The following is a 16,868-nucleotide window of genomic DNA, read 5'->3' as shown; positions in this document are numbered from 1 at the left end:
CACACACACACACACACACACACACACACACACACACACACACACACTTCCCTCAACCAAGGTCAAGCTCCATCAGCAGAAAACACTAACTAGCAGGAATTCGAACTGACAAAAATCAGAAAGTGACAAAAAACAGACTCATAGACTTTAAGGTCAGAAGGGACCATTATGGTCATCTAGTCTGACCTCCCGCATGATGCAGGCCACAAAAGCTGACCCATCCGCTTTCCCTTAACTCAGCTGTTGAAGTCTCCAGATCGTGATTTAAAGACTTCAAGTCGCAGAGAATCCTCCAGCTTGCGACCCCTGCCCAATGCTGCGGAGGAAGGCGAAAAACCTCCAGGGCCTCTGCCAATCTACCCTGGAGGAAAATTCCTTCCCGACCCCAAATATGGCGATCAGTAGAACCCCGAGCATACAGGCAAGATTCTCTAGCCAGACCCACATTTTACCAGCGATGGCACTTTATTACCTAATTGACTAAAATCACGTTATCCCATTAAACCATTCCCTCCATAAACTTATCTAGCCTAATCTTGAAGCCAGAGAGGTCTTTCGCCCCTACCGTTTCCCTCGGAAGGCTGTTCCAAAATTTCACCCCTCTGACGGTTAGAAACCTTCGTCTAATTTCAAGCCTAAACTTCCCCACGGCCAGTTTATATCCATTCGTTCTCGTGTCCACGTTAGTACTGAGCTGAAATAATTCCTCTCCCTCCCTGGTATTTATCCCTTTGATGTATTTAAAGAGAGCAATCATATCCCCCCTCAGCCTTCTTTTGGTTAGGCTAAACAAACCGAGCTCCTCGAGTCTCCTTTCATACGAAAGGTTTTCCATTCCTCGGATCATCCTAGTGGCCCTTCTCTGTACCTGTTCCAGTTTGAATTCATCCTTTTTAAACATAGGAGACCAGAACTGCACACAGTACTCCAAATGAGGTCGCACCAGCGCCTTGTATAACGGAAGGAGCACCTCCTTGCCCCTACTAGAAATACCTCGCCTAATGCATCCCAAGATCGCATTAGCTTTTTTAACAGCTGCGTCACATTGCCGGCTCATAGTCATCCTGCGATCAACCAGGACTCCGAGGTCCTTCTCCTCCTCCGTCACTTCTAACCGATGCGTCCCCAGCTTGTAACTAAAATTCTTGTTAGTCATCCCTAAATGCATCACCTTACACTTCTCACTATTAAATCTCATCCTATTATTATTACTCCAATTTACAAGGTCATCTAAGTCTCCCTGCAGAATATCCCGATCCTTCTCCGAATTAGCAATACCTCCCAACTTTGTGTCATCTGCAAACTTTATCAGCCCACTCCTACATTCGGTTCCGAAGTCAGTAATAAATAGATTAAATAAAATCGGACCCAAAACCGAACCTTGAGGAACCCCACTGGTGACCTCCCTCCAACCTGACAGTTCCCCTTTCAGTACTACCCGCTGCAGTCTCCCCTTTAACCAGTTCTTTATCCACCTCTGGATTTTCATATCGATCCCCATCTTTTCTAGTTTAACCAATAATTCCTCATGCGGTACCGTATCAAACGCTTTACTAAAATCGAGGTATATTAGATCCACCGCATTCCCTTTATCTAGAAGGTCTGTTACTTTCTCAAAGAAGGAGATCAGGTTGGTTTGGCACGATCTACCTTTCGTAAACCCATGTTGTAATTTGTCCCAATTACCATTCAACTCAAGGCCCTTAACTACTTTCTCCTTCAAAATTTTTTCCAAGACCTTGCATACTACAGATGTTAAACTAACAGGCCTGTAATTACCCAGGTCACTTTTTTTCCCCTTCTTGAAAATAGGAACCACGTTAGCTATTTTCCAGTCCAACGGTACCACCCCCGAGTTTACAGATTCATTAAAAATTATCGCTAAGGGGCTTGCAATTTCTTGCGCCACTTCCTTCAATATTCTAGGATGAAGATCATCCGGTCCGCCCGATTTGGTCCCGTTTAGCTGCTGAAGTTTAGCTTCCACCTCTAATACTGTAATGTCATTCCCTCCTTCTTTATTCCCCTCTGTCCTGCTCCCTCTATTCCTAAACCCTTCATTAGCCTTATTAAAGACTGATGCAAAATATTCATTTAGATATTGTGCCATGCCTAGATTATCCTTAATCTCCACTCCATCTACATTCTTCAGCGGTCCCACTTCCTCTTTTTTTGTTTTCTTCCTATTTATATGGCTATAAAACCTCTTACTATTTGATTTAATTCCCCTCGCAAGGTCCAACTCTACACGGCTTTTGGCCTTTCTCACTGCATCCCTACATGCTCGGACCTCAATAAGGTAGGTTTCCTTGCTGATCCCTCCCCTCTTCCATTCTTTGTATGCTTTCTGTTTTTTCTTAATTGCCCCTTTGAGATGCCCACTCATCCAGCTAGGTCTAAATCTCCTGCCTACTAATCGTTTTCCCTTTCTTGGTATACAGGCCTCGGACAGCTCATGCAACTTCAATTTGAAATAATTCCAGGCATCATCTGCCTTTAGATCCCTAAGTATGTTATCCCAATGCACTTCCCTAAGTAGTTGCTTTAATTTATTAAAGTTGGCCTTTTTAAAATCGTAAACCTTAGTCAGAGTTTTATTTCTATTAAACCTTCCATTTAGTTTAAACCGAATTAGCTCATGGTCACTCGAGCCAAGGTTGTCCCCTACAACCATTTCCTCAACGAGGTCCTCACCACTCACCACTCACCAGCACCAAATCTAAAATTGCATCCCCCCTCGTCGGTTCAGTTACCGACGAGGGGGGGTTCAGTTACTACTTGATGAAGGAATTCATCTGCTAGCACGTCTAGGAACATCTGAGCCCTATTATTGTTACTAGCATGAGTTGTGTCAAAACCAGTCCTCCACCCTATGTCAAATTTATCTGCATCTGAAGGTTATCTGCATCTGAAGGTCTATCATCCTACCCAGGGTTCTGTTATAAGAAAGGATCAGATGTACAAAAGGGAGAGGCTGCAAAGGGTTATGGACACATGGTGGTCTCTGTCTTTATGAAGATGTGGGATGCTATTGACAGTGGGAAACCCTTGTTCCATGACAATCTATAAAACCTTGTAGCTGGAGTTGGACTGCAGCTGGCCGAGGTCACTCAAGTGCCAGTGGTCCACTGTGGGGATGATCTTGGCCCCTATCTGCCCACGTACCATTCCATCGGCAAGGGGGAAGACATTCAGAGAGTTAGGACGCTCCTTCCTGCTAAAGAGAGAGAAAAAGGAAGAGAGAGGAAACAATCTGTTAGCAAAACCACAGGATCCTTATGGTAAAGAAAGTTCACAACCAACACAGTGACTCATGTTTCACATGACACAAGGACTGAATCCCATTCCCACCCCTGAAGTGCTGAGTTAACTCCCAACTCCCACAGCCTGAATGAGTAAGCAACTGATTCTGTGATTCAAAATTGGGTTGTCTATTGCTAGGCTACACAGATGACCCTTATCATAGAATCATAGAATATTAGGGTTGGAAGAGACCTCAGGAGGTCATCTAGTCCAATCCCTTGCTCAAAGCAGGACCAACACAAACTAAATCATCCCAGCCAGGGCTTTGTCAAGCCGGGCCGTAAAAACCTCTAAGGATAGAGATTCCACCACCTCCCTAGATAACCTATTCCAGTGCTTCACCACCCTCCTAGTGAAATAGTGTTTCCTAATATGCAACCTAGACCTCCCCCACTGCAACTTGAGACCATTGCTTCTTGTTCTGTCATCTGCCACCACTGAGGACAACCTAGCTCCATCCTCTTTGGAACCCCCCCTTCAGGTAGTTGAAGGCTGATATCAAATCCCCCCTCACTCTTCTCTTCTGCAGACTAAATAACCCCAGTTTCCTCAGCCTCCCCTCGTAAGTTATGTGCCCCAGCCCCCTAATCATTTTCGTTGCCCTCCGCTGGACTCTCTCCAATTTGTCCACATCCATTCTGTAGTGGGGGGACCAAAACTGGACGCAATACTCCAGATGTGGCCTCACCAGTGTCGAACAGAGGGGAATAATCACTTCCCTCGATCTGCTGGCAATGCTCCTACTAATACAGTCCAATATGCTGTTGGCCTTCTTGGCAACGAGAGTACACTGCTGTCTCATATCCAGCTTCTCGTCCACTGTAACCCCTAGGTCCTTTTCTGCAGAACTGCTGCTTAGCCAGTCGGTCCCCAGCCTGTAGCGGCACATGGGATTCTTTCTTCCTAAGTGCAGGACTCTGCACTTGTCCTTGTTGAACCTCATCAGATTTCTTTTGGCCCAATCCTCCAATTTGTCTAGGTCACTCTAGACCAGGGGTCTCAAACTCAAATGACCACGAGGGCCACATGAGGACTAGTACATTGGCCTGAGGGCCGCATTTACTGACCCCTCCCCCCCGCCGCCCTCGGCCCCGCCCCCACTCCACCCCTTCCATGAGGCCCCGCCCCTGCCCCACCTCTTCCCACCCCTTCCCTGCCCCCATTCCAACCCCTTCCCTGAAATCCCCACCCCAACTCCGCCCCCTCCCTGCCCCAAGGGGGTGCAGGAGGGGTGTGGAGTGTGGCGGGGGCTCAGGGCAGGGAGTTGGGGTGAGGGGTGCAGGAGGGGTGCGGCAGGGGGTCAGAGTGTAGGGTGCGGCAGGGAGCTCAGGGCAGGGGGTTGGGGTGCAGGAGGGGTGCGGGGGGGTTCAGGGCAGGGGGTCAGGTTGCAGGGTGCGGCAGGGGGCTCAGGGCAGGGGGTTGGGGTGCAGGTGGGGTGCGGGGTGCGGCAGGGGTTCAGGGCAGGGGGTTGGGGTGCAGGGTGCAGCAGGGGGCTCAGGGCAGGGGGTCGGGGTGCAGCAGGGGGTCAGGGTGCAGGGTGCAGCGGGGGCTCAAGGCAGGGGGTCTGGGTGCAGGAGGGGTGCAGCAGGGGGCTCAGGGCAGTGGGTTGGGGTGCAGGAGGGGTGTAGCAGGGGGCTCAGGGCAGTGGATTGGGGTGCAGGAGGGGTGAAGTGTGCAGCAGGGGGTCGGGGTGCGGCAGAGGACTCAGGGCAGGGGGTTCGGCTGCAGGAAGGGTTCAGGGGGCGGGCTCCGGCCTGATGCACACCGGGGGCAGGGCAGGCTCCCTGCCTGCCTGCCCTGCCCCCGCGCCGCTCCGCTCCGGGAAGCCTACAGAACCTGGGGAAGTAGGGGCGCAGGGGTGTGTGTGGCTGTTGCTTCAGGCACCGCTCCCAGCAGCTCCCATTGGCCAGGAACTGCAGCCAATGGGAGTTTCTGGGGGCGGTGCCTGAAGCAACAGCCACACACACACCCCTGCACCCCTCCTTCCCCAGGTTCCAGCGGTTTCCGGGAGCGGCGCGGTGGCAGGGCTGGCAGGCAGGCAGGGAGCCTGCCCTGCCCCCGGTGCGCGTCGGGCCGGAGCCGTTCTAGGTAAACACCGGGGGAGGGCAGAGGGGGGACGGGAGGAGCTCGTGGGCCGCAGAAAATAACCCCGCAGGCTGCGTGTTTGAGACCCCTGCTCTAGACCCTATCCCTACCCTCCAGAGTATCTACCTCTCCCCCCAGCTTAGTGTCATCTGCGAACTTGCTGAGGATGCAATTAATCCTATAATCCAGATCATTAATCTTATTTCATCATTAAAAGGCACTGTCAAAGTTGGGTTGCCACACAAAAATTGTTGACCTACCAGGCCAATGATCCAATTATAAATCACCCCTCTCAGGAGTGTTTCCTAGCATCAGATTGAGCCCTCCTGTGGAGAACCCATAAGAAGGGGTGAAGGGCCGGAGACTTCATAGGCTGACTTACTGACCCCTTCTGTGGTTGGAAAAGTTGGGGTTTATAGAAGGGGCTGAGGGCACAGCCACCCAATTTAAGCAGCATTTCCCCTTGGGAACCAGAAGGCCCAGTAGGGAGATATGTCACAAAGAATATAGTCCCCTGCTTCCTCCTCCTGCCCCAAATATAGTGGAGCCTTGACCCCACTGAGCTCTGACAGAGTGGCCTTCATGGGGTCCCAGGAACAGGCAACAGTAGAGGTGGCCCTCCCACTTCACCTTTTGTCTTTCTCATCTCAGATCTGAGTCTGCTCCAATTACAATCCAGCCTCAGATATTTTACTATATATAATCAAAATGTATGATTTCAGGTGTTAAAACAGGAAAGCGGCAACTACATGCAGTTGTCACCAATCCATGAAACGTACGAGTGTGTCATCACCCCTACTGGTATATACATTAAACTGGTTAATGTACATGACAGTTCTTTCTATTGGTACGTGAGAGAGCCAGTCAAACTGCTGCTTTAGCACATCAGGCAGAGGCTTGTGTTTTCAAGAGCAGAAGATTCAGAGGTTGAATCCAAAAACCAAATGAGCCCAGTATGTTGAGGTGATCAGAGTGTCTGTGTTTACTGTCCTAGACTGTTCTGAGGGGCTTCTGCATTCTCCCAAACCTATAAACCTGCCTTACCACACACTGGCAAAACATTGACACTGTCTGAGTGGGACATATACAGTAGAATCCTGTTTATCTGAGCCTCCATTATCCGGCTCTCCGTATTAACTGAAATGGGACTGACAGCTGAAGCCCTGGGCAGCGGGGTTTGGGCTGTCAGCCCCCTATCTCCTGAAGTCTGAGACCTGCCATCTGGGGGTGAAGCCCATTCTCTGGATTATCTAGATTTTTGGTGATCTGATCTGGCCCTGGTCCCAATTATTTCGCATATATGGGGTTTCACTATAATGTGTTTCATTCTCAGTACCTCCCAGAATGCACCTCAACTCACTACCTTGGAGTATAGCCTGGAAAATGGAATTCTGTGATCGGAATTTATCTGATCAGATAAATAACTATTTCATTATTATTTTTAAATTTTAGAACTTTATTGGGAGAGCCTCCTGATTTCCAAGTCGAAGTAATTTAGATCCTCATTGAGTAGATGCACCTTTAAACTTCCCTGGGGACTAGGCTGGTGGAAAATCAGACCCAGGATTGGGGAGGTGCTACAAACTCCTTTGTAGTTCACTTTCCCTCCCAAGCTGGGAATCTGGGCCTCTGTTCTTTTGTTTAGCATAGTCTACTGTGAAGTACTGGGCACGCTTACAATGCTATCTATGCCCTGGTCTACACTACGAGTTTAGGTCAAATTTAGCAGCGTTAGATGGATTTAACCCTGCACCCGTCCACACAACGAAGCTGTTATTTTCGACTTAAAGGGCTGTTAAAATTGATTTCTGTACTCCCCCCCCCCCCCACGAGGGGATTAGCACTGAAATCGACATTGCCGGGTCGAATTTGGGGTAGTGTGGATCCAATTCGACGGTATTAGCCTCCGGGAGCTAACCCAGAGTGCTCCATTGTGACCGCTCTGAACAGCGCTCTCAACTCAGATGCACTGGCCAGGTAGACAGGAAAAGGCCCACGAACTTTTGAATCTCATTTCCTGTTTGGCCAGCATGGCGATCTGCAGGTGAGTGCAGATCTCATCAGCAGAGGTGACCATGATGGAGTCCCAGAATCGCAAAAGAGCCCCAGCATGGACCGAACGGGAGGTATAGGATCTGATTGCTGTATGGGGAGACGAATCCGTGCTATCAGAACTAAGTTCAAAAAGACGAAATGCCCAAACATTTGAAAAAAATCTCAAAGGGCATGAAGGACAGAGGCTATAACAGGGACCCACAGCAGTGCCGCGTGAAACTTAAGGAGCTGAGGCAAGCCTACCAAAAAAACAGAGAGGCAAACAGCCGCTCCGGGTCAGAGCCCCAGACATACCGCTTCTATGATGAGCTGCATGCCACTCTAGGTGGTGCAGCCACCACTACCCCACCCCTGTGCTTTGACTCCATCAATGGAGTAGCACGCAACAGGGATGCGGGTTTTGGGGACGAGGAAGATGATGATGAGGAGGTTGAAGATAGCTCACAGCAAGGAAGCGGAGAAACCATTTTCCCCGACAGCCAGGAACTGTTTCTCACCCTGGACCTGGAGTCAGTACCCCCCAACCCCACCCAAGCCTGCCTCCCGGACCCACCAGGCGGAGAAGGGACCTCTGGTGAGTGTACCTCTGTAAATATTATAATGGTTTAAAAGCAAGCATGTTTAATGATTAATTTGCCCTGGCATTCGTGGCCAATACAGCTACTGGAAAAGTCTGCTAACGTGTCTGGGAATGGAGCAGAAATCCTCCAGGGACATCTCCATAAAGCTCTCCTGGATGTACTCCCAAAGCCTTTGCAAAAGGTTTCTGGGGAGGGCAGCCTTATTCCGTCCTCCATGGTAGGACACTTTACCACGCCAGGCCAGTAGCACGTAGTCTGGAATCATTGCATAACAAAGCATGGCAGCGTATAGTCCCGGTGTTTGCTGGCATTCAAACAACATCGATTCTTTATCTCTCTGCGTTATCCTCAGGAGAGTGATATCATTCCTGGTCACCTGGTTGAAATAGGGTGATTTTATTAAGGGGACTGTAGTAGGGTGAGCCGGGGCTCTACCCTCCGAGATGGAGGGGTGCCACACCGGCTCACTGAATTGCAGACAGTCTAGCCTCAGGTCCTTGTACGCAAGGGCTGAGCTGCTCACAGTTCAGGAGCTCAGGCCCTTAGGTAGGGGCTGAGCGCCAACTAACCGTCCAAGCAGGCCCAGGCCCTGGGTCAGGGCGGGGCACAACCAGTCACAGCCCAAGCCCCTCGGGGCAAGGGGTGAGCACACAAGCAGTTAAGGTGCCCAGGCCCTGGATCAGGGCGGGGCACGAACAGTCACAGCTCAAGCCCTTTGGGGCAGGGGTTGAGCAGACAAGCAGTTAAGGGGCCCAGGCCCTGGGTCAGGGCGGGGCACAAACAGTCACAGCTCAAGCCCTTTGGGGCAGGGGTTGAGCAAACAAGCAGTTTAATCAGGCCCAGGTTCCTACCTGAGCGTTGGGTGAGGGGGAAGCCTGCCACCCGTGAGTGGGGGTGGCAGGGGGGGACGCAGGCCCACCCACTCCACTGCGTCCCAGCCCAGGGCCCTAGCAGCGATTGCTGTCGCTGCCGGTCAGTGGGGTATCCTGACCGAAACACACTGACATCGGCTCACAGGCCTCTGCAGCCTGACCTGGGTCGGCCACCCCCGGGCTACTTCCTTGTTCCCCCTCGGGGCTTACCTCGGCGGCAGTGCCGGGTTCGGGCCAGTCCAGCAGCATCGGCTCCTCGGGTGCGGGGCTTGGGGGCCGGTCCGGCAGCTCTTCCCCAGGATAGCTGGCACGGGGCAGACTTGACTCCTCCTCGGGGCAGCTGGTCTGGGGCAGGCTGGGCCAGTCCTCCTCAGGATAGCTGGCACGGGGCAGGCTGGGCCAGTCCTCCTCGGCGTGCCGGGTCCGGGGCAGGCTGGACCAGTCCTCCTCGGGGTACCTGGCGAGAGGGAGGCTTGACCGGCGCGGGGCGTTAGCAGGCGGCTCGCGGCCTGCGGCTGTCTCCCAAGCGGGAGCTCGGCCCGGGACGTCTGCTCTCTCCGGCGGTCTGGCTCTTACTGAGCTTTGCTGGCGGGCTTTTATACTTCCGGGTCGGGGCCGTGACCTCGGAGGGGCGGGCCCCGGACCCGGTAGCTCCGCCCACGCTGGGATTGGAGGAAGCTTGGCCCTGTCGGAGATGGAGGGGTGCCACACCGGCTCACTACAGGGACATTCAGAGGTGCCTGTTCCTGCTGGGCTGTTTGCCTGTGGCTGAACAGAAATGTTCCCCTCTGTTAGCCACGTGGTGAGGGGAGGGGTGAAGCGATCATCCCAGAGAATTGGGTGTATGTGTGGGGGGGTTAGTTGGGTTTGTGCTGCACGTTAACCCGAAAACCGCAGCCCCTCCTCCTTTTAAATGGCCAACCCATTTTAAATGGCCAACCCAACGGCTGCTTGGTATGGGAAACGAGGGTGCTGCTCTTTGAAACCATTCTCACATGTTATGAAGGTTAAAGAAGCCAAAAGACTGTGTCTTACCATGGCTGCCTGCAAGCCAAATTCTGTTGCCCGGCCCTGCATGAAAGATCTCTCACACCAAACCGGCATACCCTCAATAAGAGGCAAAATGCGACCTTGTACCGAAAGCACATGTGTTATGTAATGTTAACAGCAAGGTTTACCGTGAAAGAGTCTACCCATTGTTCTCTAAAATGTGTCTTTAACTACCACTCTCCCTTTTTTTTCCTCCACCAGCGGCAAACGTTTCAACGCTCACACTATCTTCTCCTTCCCAGAGGCAAGTGAAGATTAGAAGGCAAAAAAACCGCACTCGCGATGAAATGTTCTCTGAGCTCATGCAGTCCTCCCACACTGAAAGGGCCCAGCAGAATGCGTGGAGGCAGACAATGTCAGAGTCCAGGAAAGCACAATATGAACGCGAGGACAGGTGGTGGGCTGAAGATAATAAGTGGCGTTAGCTTGGTGACAGAAGGCAAGAGGCAATGCTGAGGATACTGGAGGACCAAACTGATACGCTCCGGCGTATGGTTGAGGTTCAGGAAAGGCAGCTTGAGCACAGACCGCCGCTACAGCCCCCGTGTAATCAACCACCCTCCTCCCCAAGTTCCATAGCCTCCTCACCCAGACGCCCAAGAACGCGGTGGGGGGGCCTCTGGGCACCCAACCACTCCACCCCAGAGGACTGCCCAAGCAACAGAAAGCTGACATTCAACAAGTTTTAAAGTGCAGTGTGGCCTTGACCTTCCCTCCTCCCCCACCCCACCCGGTGCTTCCCTTCTCCCCCACCCCTCCCGGGATACCTTGGCAGTTATCCCCCATTTGTGTGATGAATTAATAAAGTATGCATGAATGTGAAGCAACAATGACTTTATTGCCTCTGCAAGCGGTGATCGAAGGGGGGAGGGGAGGGGAGGGGAGGGTGGTTAGCTTACAGGGAAGTAGAGTGAACTGGGAGGGGGGGGTTCATCAAGGAGAAACAAACAGAACTTTCACACCGTAGCCTGGCCGGTCATGAAACTGGTTTTCAAAGCTTCTCTGATGTGCACCGCGCCCTCCTGTACTGTGTTAACCGCCCTGGTGTCTGGCTGAGCGTAATCAGCGGCCAGGCGATTTGCCTCAACCTTCCACCCCGCTATAAACGTCTCCCCCTTACTCTCACAGATATTGTGGAGCGCACAGCAAGCAGTAATAACAACGGGAATATTGGTTTCACTGAGGTCTATCCAAGTCAGTAAACTGTGCCAGCGCACTTTTAAATGTCCAAATGCACATTCTACCACCATTCTGCACTTGCTCAGCCTATAGCTGAACAGCTCCTGACTACTGTCCAGGCTGCCTGTGTATGGCTTTATGAGCCATGGGAGCAAGGGGTAGGCTGGGTCCCCAAGGATAACTATAGGCATTTCAACATCCCCAATGGTTATTTTCTGGTCTGGGAAGAAAGTCCCTTGCTGCAGCTTTTGAAACAGACCAGAGTTCCTGAAGATGCGAGCGTCATGTACCTTTCCCGGCCATCCCACGTTGATGTTGGTGAAACATCCCTTGTGATCCACCAGTGCTTGAAGCACCATTGAAAAGTACCCCTTTCGGTTTATGTACTCGCTGGCTTGGTGCTTCGGTGCCAAGATAGTGATATGGGTTCCGTCTATCGCCCCACCACAGTTAGGGAATCCCATTGCAGCAAAGCCATCCACTATCACCTGCACATTTCCCAGAGTCACTACCTTTGGTAGCAGCAGCTCAATGATTGCGTTGGCTACTTGCATCACAGCAGCCCCCACAGTAGATTTGCCCACTCCAAATTGATGCCTGACTGACTGGTAGCTGTCTGGCGTTGCAAGCTTCCACAGGGCTATCGCCACTCGCTTGTGAACTGTGAGGGCTGCTCTCATCTTGGTATTCTTGCACTTCAGGGCAGGGGAAAGCAAGTCACAAAGTTCCATGAAAGTGCCCTTACGTATGCAAAAGTTTCGCAGCCACTGGGAATCGTCCCAGACATGCAACACTATGCGGTCCCACCAGTCTGTGCTTGTTTCCTGGGCCCAGAATCGGCATTCTACGGCATGAACCTGCCCCATTAACACCATGATGTCCACATTGCCGGGGCCCGTACTTTGAGAGAAGTCTGTGTCCATGTCCTCATCACTCTCGTCACCGCGCTGCCATCGCCTCCTCGCCTGGTTTTGCTTTTGCAGGTTCTGGTTCTGCATATACTGCAGGATAATGCGCGTGGTGTTTACAGTGCTCATAATTGCGGCGGTGATCTGAGCGGGCTCCATGCTTGCCGTGCTATGGCGTCTGTGCTAAAAAAAGGCGCAAAACAATTGTCTGCTGTTGCTCTGACGGAGGGAGGGGCGACTGACGACATGGCTTACAGGGTTGTCACACAGAATGGCCCCCTCAAGGATTGAACTCAAAACCCTGGATTTAGCAGGCCAATGCTCAAACCACTGAGCTATCCCTCCCCCCACTATTCATGGAGGGGGGGGGGGACAAATGAATACAAATGAATACAAAACAAATCTGGTCTCTTTATTGTTTTGATCCACTCCATCTCTCTTATACATCTTAGGCTGGCAGCAGACGGTGCAGTACGACTGCTGGCCATCGTCGTCTCCTGGCTGCTTGCCAGAAGACGATGCAGTACGACTGCTGGCCATCGTCGTCTCCCATTTATGTCCAGGCACCTCCGACCGACCTCACTGAGGCCGGCCAGGAGGAACGAGGAGACAGCAGCAGATGGTACAATAGGGCTGCTAACCATCTTTGCTAACTTGCAAAGGCAAGGAGCTGCTGCTGTGTAGCACTGCAGTACCGCATCTGCCAGCAGCACCCAGGAGACGTACCGTGACAGTGAGCTGAACGGGCTCCATGCTTGCCGTGGTATGTCGTCTGCACGGGTAACCCAGGAAAAAAGGCGAGAAACGATTTATTGCTGTTGCTTTCACGGGGGGGAGGGGGCTGACGACATTTACCCAGAACCACCCACGACAATGTTTTTGCCCCATCAGCCATTGGGAGCTCAACCCAGAATTCCAATGGGCGGCGGAGACTGTGGGAACTGTGGGATAGCTACCCACAGTGCAATGCTCCAAAAGTCGACGCTAGCCACGGTACTGTGGACACACTCCACCGACTTAATGGTCTTAGGTGGGGACACACACAATCAACTGTATAAAATCGATTTCTAAAAAATCGACTTCTATAAATTCGACCTAATTTCGTAGTGTAGACATACCCTATGTAATAAGCTGTGGCTTCCAAACAGAAATCTCAAGAGACTGCGTAATGGAGAGTGATGTAACGGCTTTATCAGCATGTGTTTGGGAAGGCTGCATTGCTCATGAGTGGCAAAGCTGGTAGTGAGTTATGCAAGCCATCCTAAAGGAGTGCAGATAAAATCTCTTCTATTGCACTGTCAGGTTTCTAGTGCTACCACCTATTTTGCAGAAAAAAAATATTTTAGAGCCTTATTGGCAGTGTTCCCTCTAATTTTTTATGTCCCTGTGCAGAATAAATTTTGTTACATAACAAAATTCATGTGGTGGGGGTGGGGCAGGGGATGAGAGGCTCAGGGCTGGGGCAGAGGATTGGGTTCAGGGGTTGAGGGCTTTGGCTAGGGGTGAAGGCTCTGGAGTGGGGCCGGGGATGAGGGGTTCGGGGTGTGGGAGGGGGCTCAGGGCTGGGGCAGAGGGTTGGGGTGCAGGGGGGTACAGGCTCTGGGGTGGGGCCAGGGATGAGGGGTTTGGAGTACATGCTGCCCCGGGGCTGCAGTGGGGAGAGAGGACTCCCCCCAACCCTCTCTCCCCACAGCAGCTTGGGGCCGGGGGAGAGGCGCCTCTCCCCGGGCTCGGCAGCTCCAGCAGGGCTGGGCTGGGCCAAGGCAGGGGCTCCTTTCCCGGAGCTCCGGTGGGCCTCGGCTGGGGCAGGGGAGGGGCTCCTCTCCCCCAGCCGCAGCAAGTCCAGGGCAGGTCCTCGCTGGGGGCCTGGCTAGGATGATTCAGTTGGGGATTGGTCCTGCTTTGAGCAGGGAGTTGGACTAGTTGACCTCCTGAGTTCCCTTCCAACCCTGGTATTCTATGATTCTATGATTTTATGATATAGCAAGGGTTGCAGGTGGAAGAGGTTGCACCAGAACAAAGCATCCACAAGCTCTCTTTCGCCAGTGACACATGGCTGCAGATGACCAGAGCAACCCAAAGACCAGGGAACAGAGAATGGCCAGAGGATACACTGATTTAGCAAATGCTCTTATCAGCCTCCATTAGCAGGACTCCTATGGAGCTCCAGATGCAAATTGCAGAATGAGCCCAGAAGGGGAGGCCAGTGTTGATATTGCCATCTGCCCTCCCTTGGGATCCATGTCCCTCCCCAGGGCTAGGGCCTAGTGGGCACAGGTGTGTGTGATTTACCCTTCTACATGCCAGAATTGATGATTCTGGACCCTCAAGTGTCTTTTTAAAAACACCACCAGCTGTGGTCAACCCATTACCAGAATTATTTGTCTAAGGGGCAGGATGAGGAGACAAACTGATCAACAAATTGGTATTAAGACTTAACAGAAAAAAAAACAACAAGCATACAGGCTTGATGGAGTTAATACATTAAAGGCAGGGCAGGAATAAAGGGTCAGTCTTTTCCTATCAAATACAGACATGCTTCCTTTCTCAGGCAGGCTCCATGCTGATTCTGTGGAACACTGCTCCTATACATGGAGAACATTTCACCAGGGACACAGCCAAGAGACCATTATAACTGCTCCACTTGTGACCTGCATGAAGTGATTGTAATGGAACCTGAGGCCCCTGAGACATGAGCAAATGCACTAACACAGGAGCTGACGAAATAGGTTAAGGAGTGAGCAGGCAGCCTGGAAAGAGAGATTTAATTTCCTTGTGGAGAAAGAAAAAGAAAACACGCAGTAGCTCCATTCTCAGCATTGCTCATATGAAAGCCAGAACATGCTGTGCTGATTTGTCAGTCCATTGTGCTGCCATGACAGCTTCTGATAAGGCAGGGAAACTGTGCTGGTTGGTAGCTGCTGCTCGCCGTGTCCCATCTGGGATTGGCAGAGGGCTGGGAGGGCATTTCCCAAGTAGCCTAGCAAAGAATTTTGGGATGCTGCTTTTTTCCAAACAACCTGCATTATAATCTGGGCCTGTGGCTCCCATTATTCACAAATGGACATTTCACAACAGATGGAAGAATCCTCTGATACAAACAGCACATAAATGATATCAGATTAATAGGTACATTGAGTTGGTTTTGTTTTAGAACTGTTACCCAAAAGGAGTCATTCTAAAATGTCTGCTACTTTCTAATGTTAGCAGACACTATAGTTCTGGAGACAATTTTCCAATATTGTACAGTTAAAGATGAGCTATTGCCTATCTATACAGTATCTTTTGCATACTCACCACATTAGTGATGGCCATAGTCATGTGATAAACTACATTCATCACACACCTCTGGCTGCCTCACCTGCATTCTGCCCACTAATCATAGAATCATAGACTATCAGGGTTGGAAGGGGCCTCAGGAGGTCATTTAGTCCAACCCCCTGCTCAAAGCAGGACCAATTCCCAACTATCCCAACAAGCCAGGACATTATACTCCCAGCAGTCAGACAGCTGTTACTCAACCCCAATCTCCAAAGTGACAGTTTAAAAAAAATGCTGTAATAGGATTTACCTTTTCCTCCATGACTGGCGATGACTGCAGTGACAAACATAGCAGCCAAAACAGAGTGGCAACCGCACAAGAAGCGAGACAAGAAAACAACCATTAGAGAGCAAAAAGTCATGCAAGAACATGTATGTGTATGTGCTCACACAAATACACACCTGAGCAGTGATGGAGACACTTACAGCCTCATAAACATGCAGCCATACAGCAGACACATTACATACAATCATTCATAATCACACAATGTGGAAACACATACTCTCTCTCCATATGTCTCTTGTGCATACATGTACACACTATTCTGTGCTTATACAAACTTCAGTCATAGTGACAAGCAAACATACCAAGTGTATGTATGGGCTCACACAAATATGCCCCTATCTAGCATATCACACATAACGCACCTGTAACACTGCACCCCATATTCTTCACAGTGATATTATTATGATTATGACATAATTATGATGTATGTTATGCAAGATAAGTCAGGTGAAGTGTCACTGGAAAAGTTACGATTTGCTTAATACGATTATCCTATTTGTATGCATGTAGCATTTTTATGTCTCAAGTTATGAATATTGACTATGTATCTGTATTTCAAATGTAGTTACACCTGGGTAATACCCACTAGACAAGATGCATTCAGTCTAGATAGTGGGTGGGGAAGGGCCTATTCAGGGCAAGGGGCCATTAGGAAAAAATAATAGGCCTTAGGAGAAGCTTATCTCCCACTTGGTGAGCCTTCGTGTGAACAGTACAGATAGGCTCCAAGTAATGGCTGCTATGACTCTATGAGGACATGTGATGAGACCACACGTCTCTGGACTCCATCTTGGGATGTCAGTCACAGACTGGTCTGGGACCCAAGCTTTGGGAACAAAGGGTTTCCGCCATATGCAAAAGCTATATAAGGCAGGGAGTGACATCATCTGGGGTTCTTCACTCCACAGACAAGAAGGCTCCTGGAAACACCTGAGGAACAAAGACTGAACTGTGGGAAGTGCTGGACCCACACCTGGGGAGCTGGGAGTTACATTAACTTGCTCCTGGGGGAATTATGCACCACTGCGCGTGCACAGAATTCATGTCCCCTGCAGATTTTTTTGCTTCCCTGCAGAAAAATGACTGACAGGGAAGCAAAGGGAAGCTGCAAAAGCAATCATGCACCACTCCCCAGCTGCGCAGGTACATTGTTTCAGGCACCTGGAGCAGCCGGCAGAGAGGTAAATCATTTCAGTGCTGGGGACTCCCCAGCAAGTGGCTCCTACTC

The 16,868-nt window shown here is 50.9% G+C and overlaps 1 protein-coding gene across 1 annotated transcript in view; it reads right to left on the bottom strand.

The window, feature by feature from the left end:
- MAPK8IP3 (mitogen-activated protein kinase 8 interacting protein 3) overlaps positions 1 to 16,868 on the bottom strand; it is a 312,779-nt gene that overhangs the window by 229,600 nt on the left and 66,311 nt on the right. Inside the window, exons 5-6 of the mRNA XM_026648192.2 lie at positions 15,605 to 15,628; positions 3,166 to 3,217 (exon numbers count right to left, since the gene is read on the bottom strand). Coding sequence (XP_026503977.1) covers positions 3,166 to 3,217; positions 15,605 to 15,628 — 76 coding nt within the window. The remainder of the gene's footprint in view (positions 1 to 3,165; positions 3,218 to 15,604; positions 15,629 to 16,868) is intronic.

Source organism: Terrapene carolina, unplaced genomic scaffold (genome assembly GCF_002925995.2).
Source record: "Terrapene carolina triunguis isolate 2854851 unplaced genomic scaffold, T_m_triunguis-2.0 Scaffold67, whole genome shotgun sequence".
Lineage (NCBI taxonomy): Eukaryota > Metazoa > Chordata > Testudines > Emydidae > Terrapene > Terrapene triunguis.
Note: the sequence above shows the minus strand (reverse complement) of the source record. Positions and strands in the feature narration are given on the sequence as shown.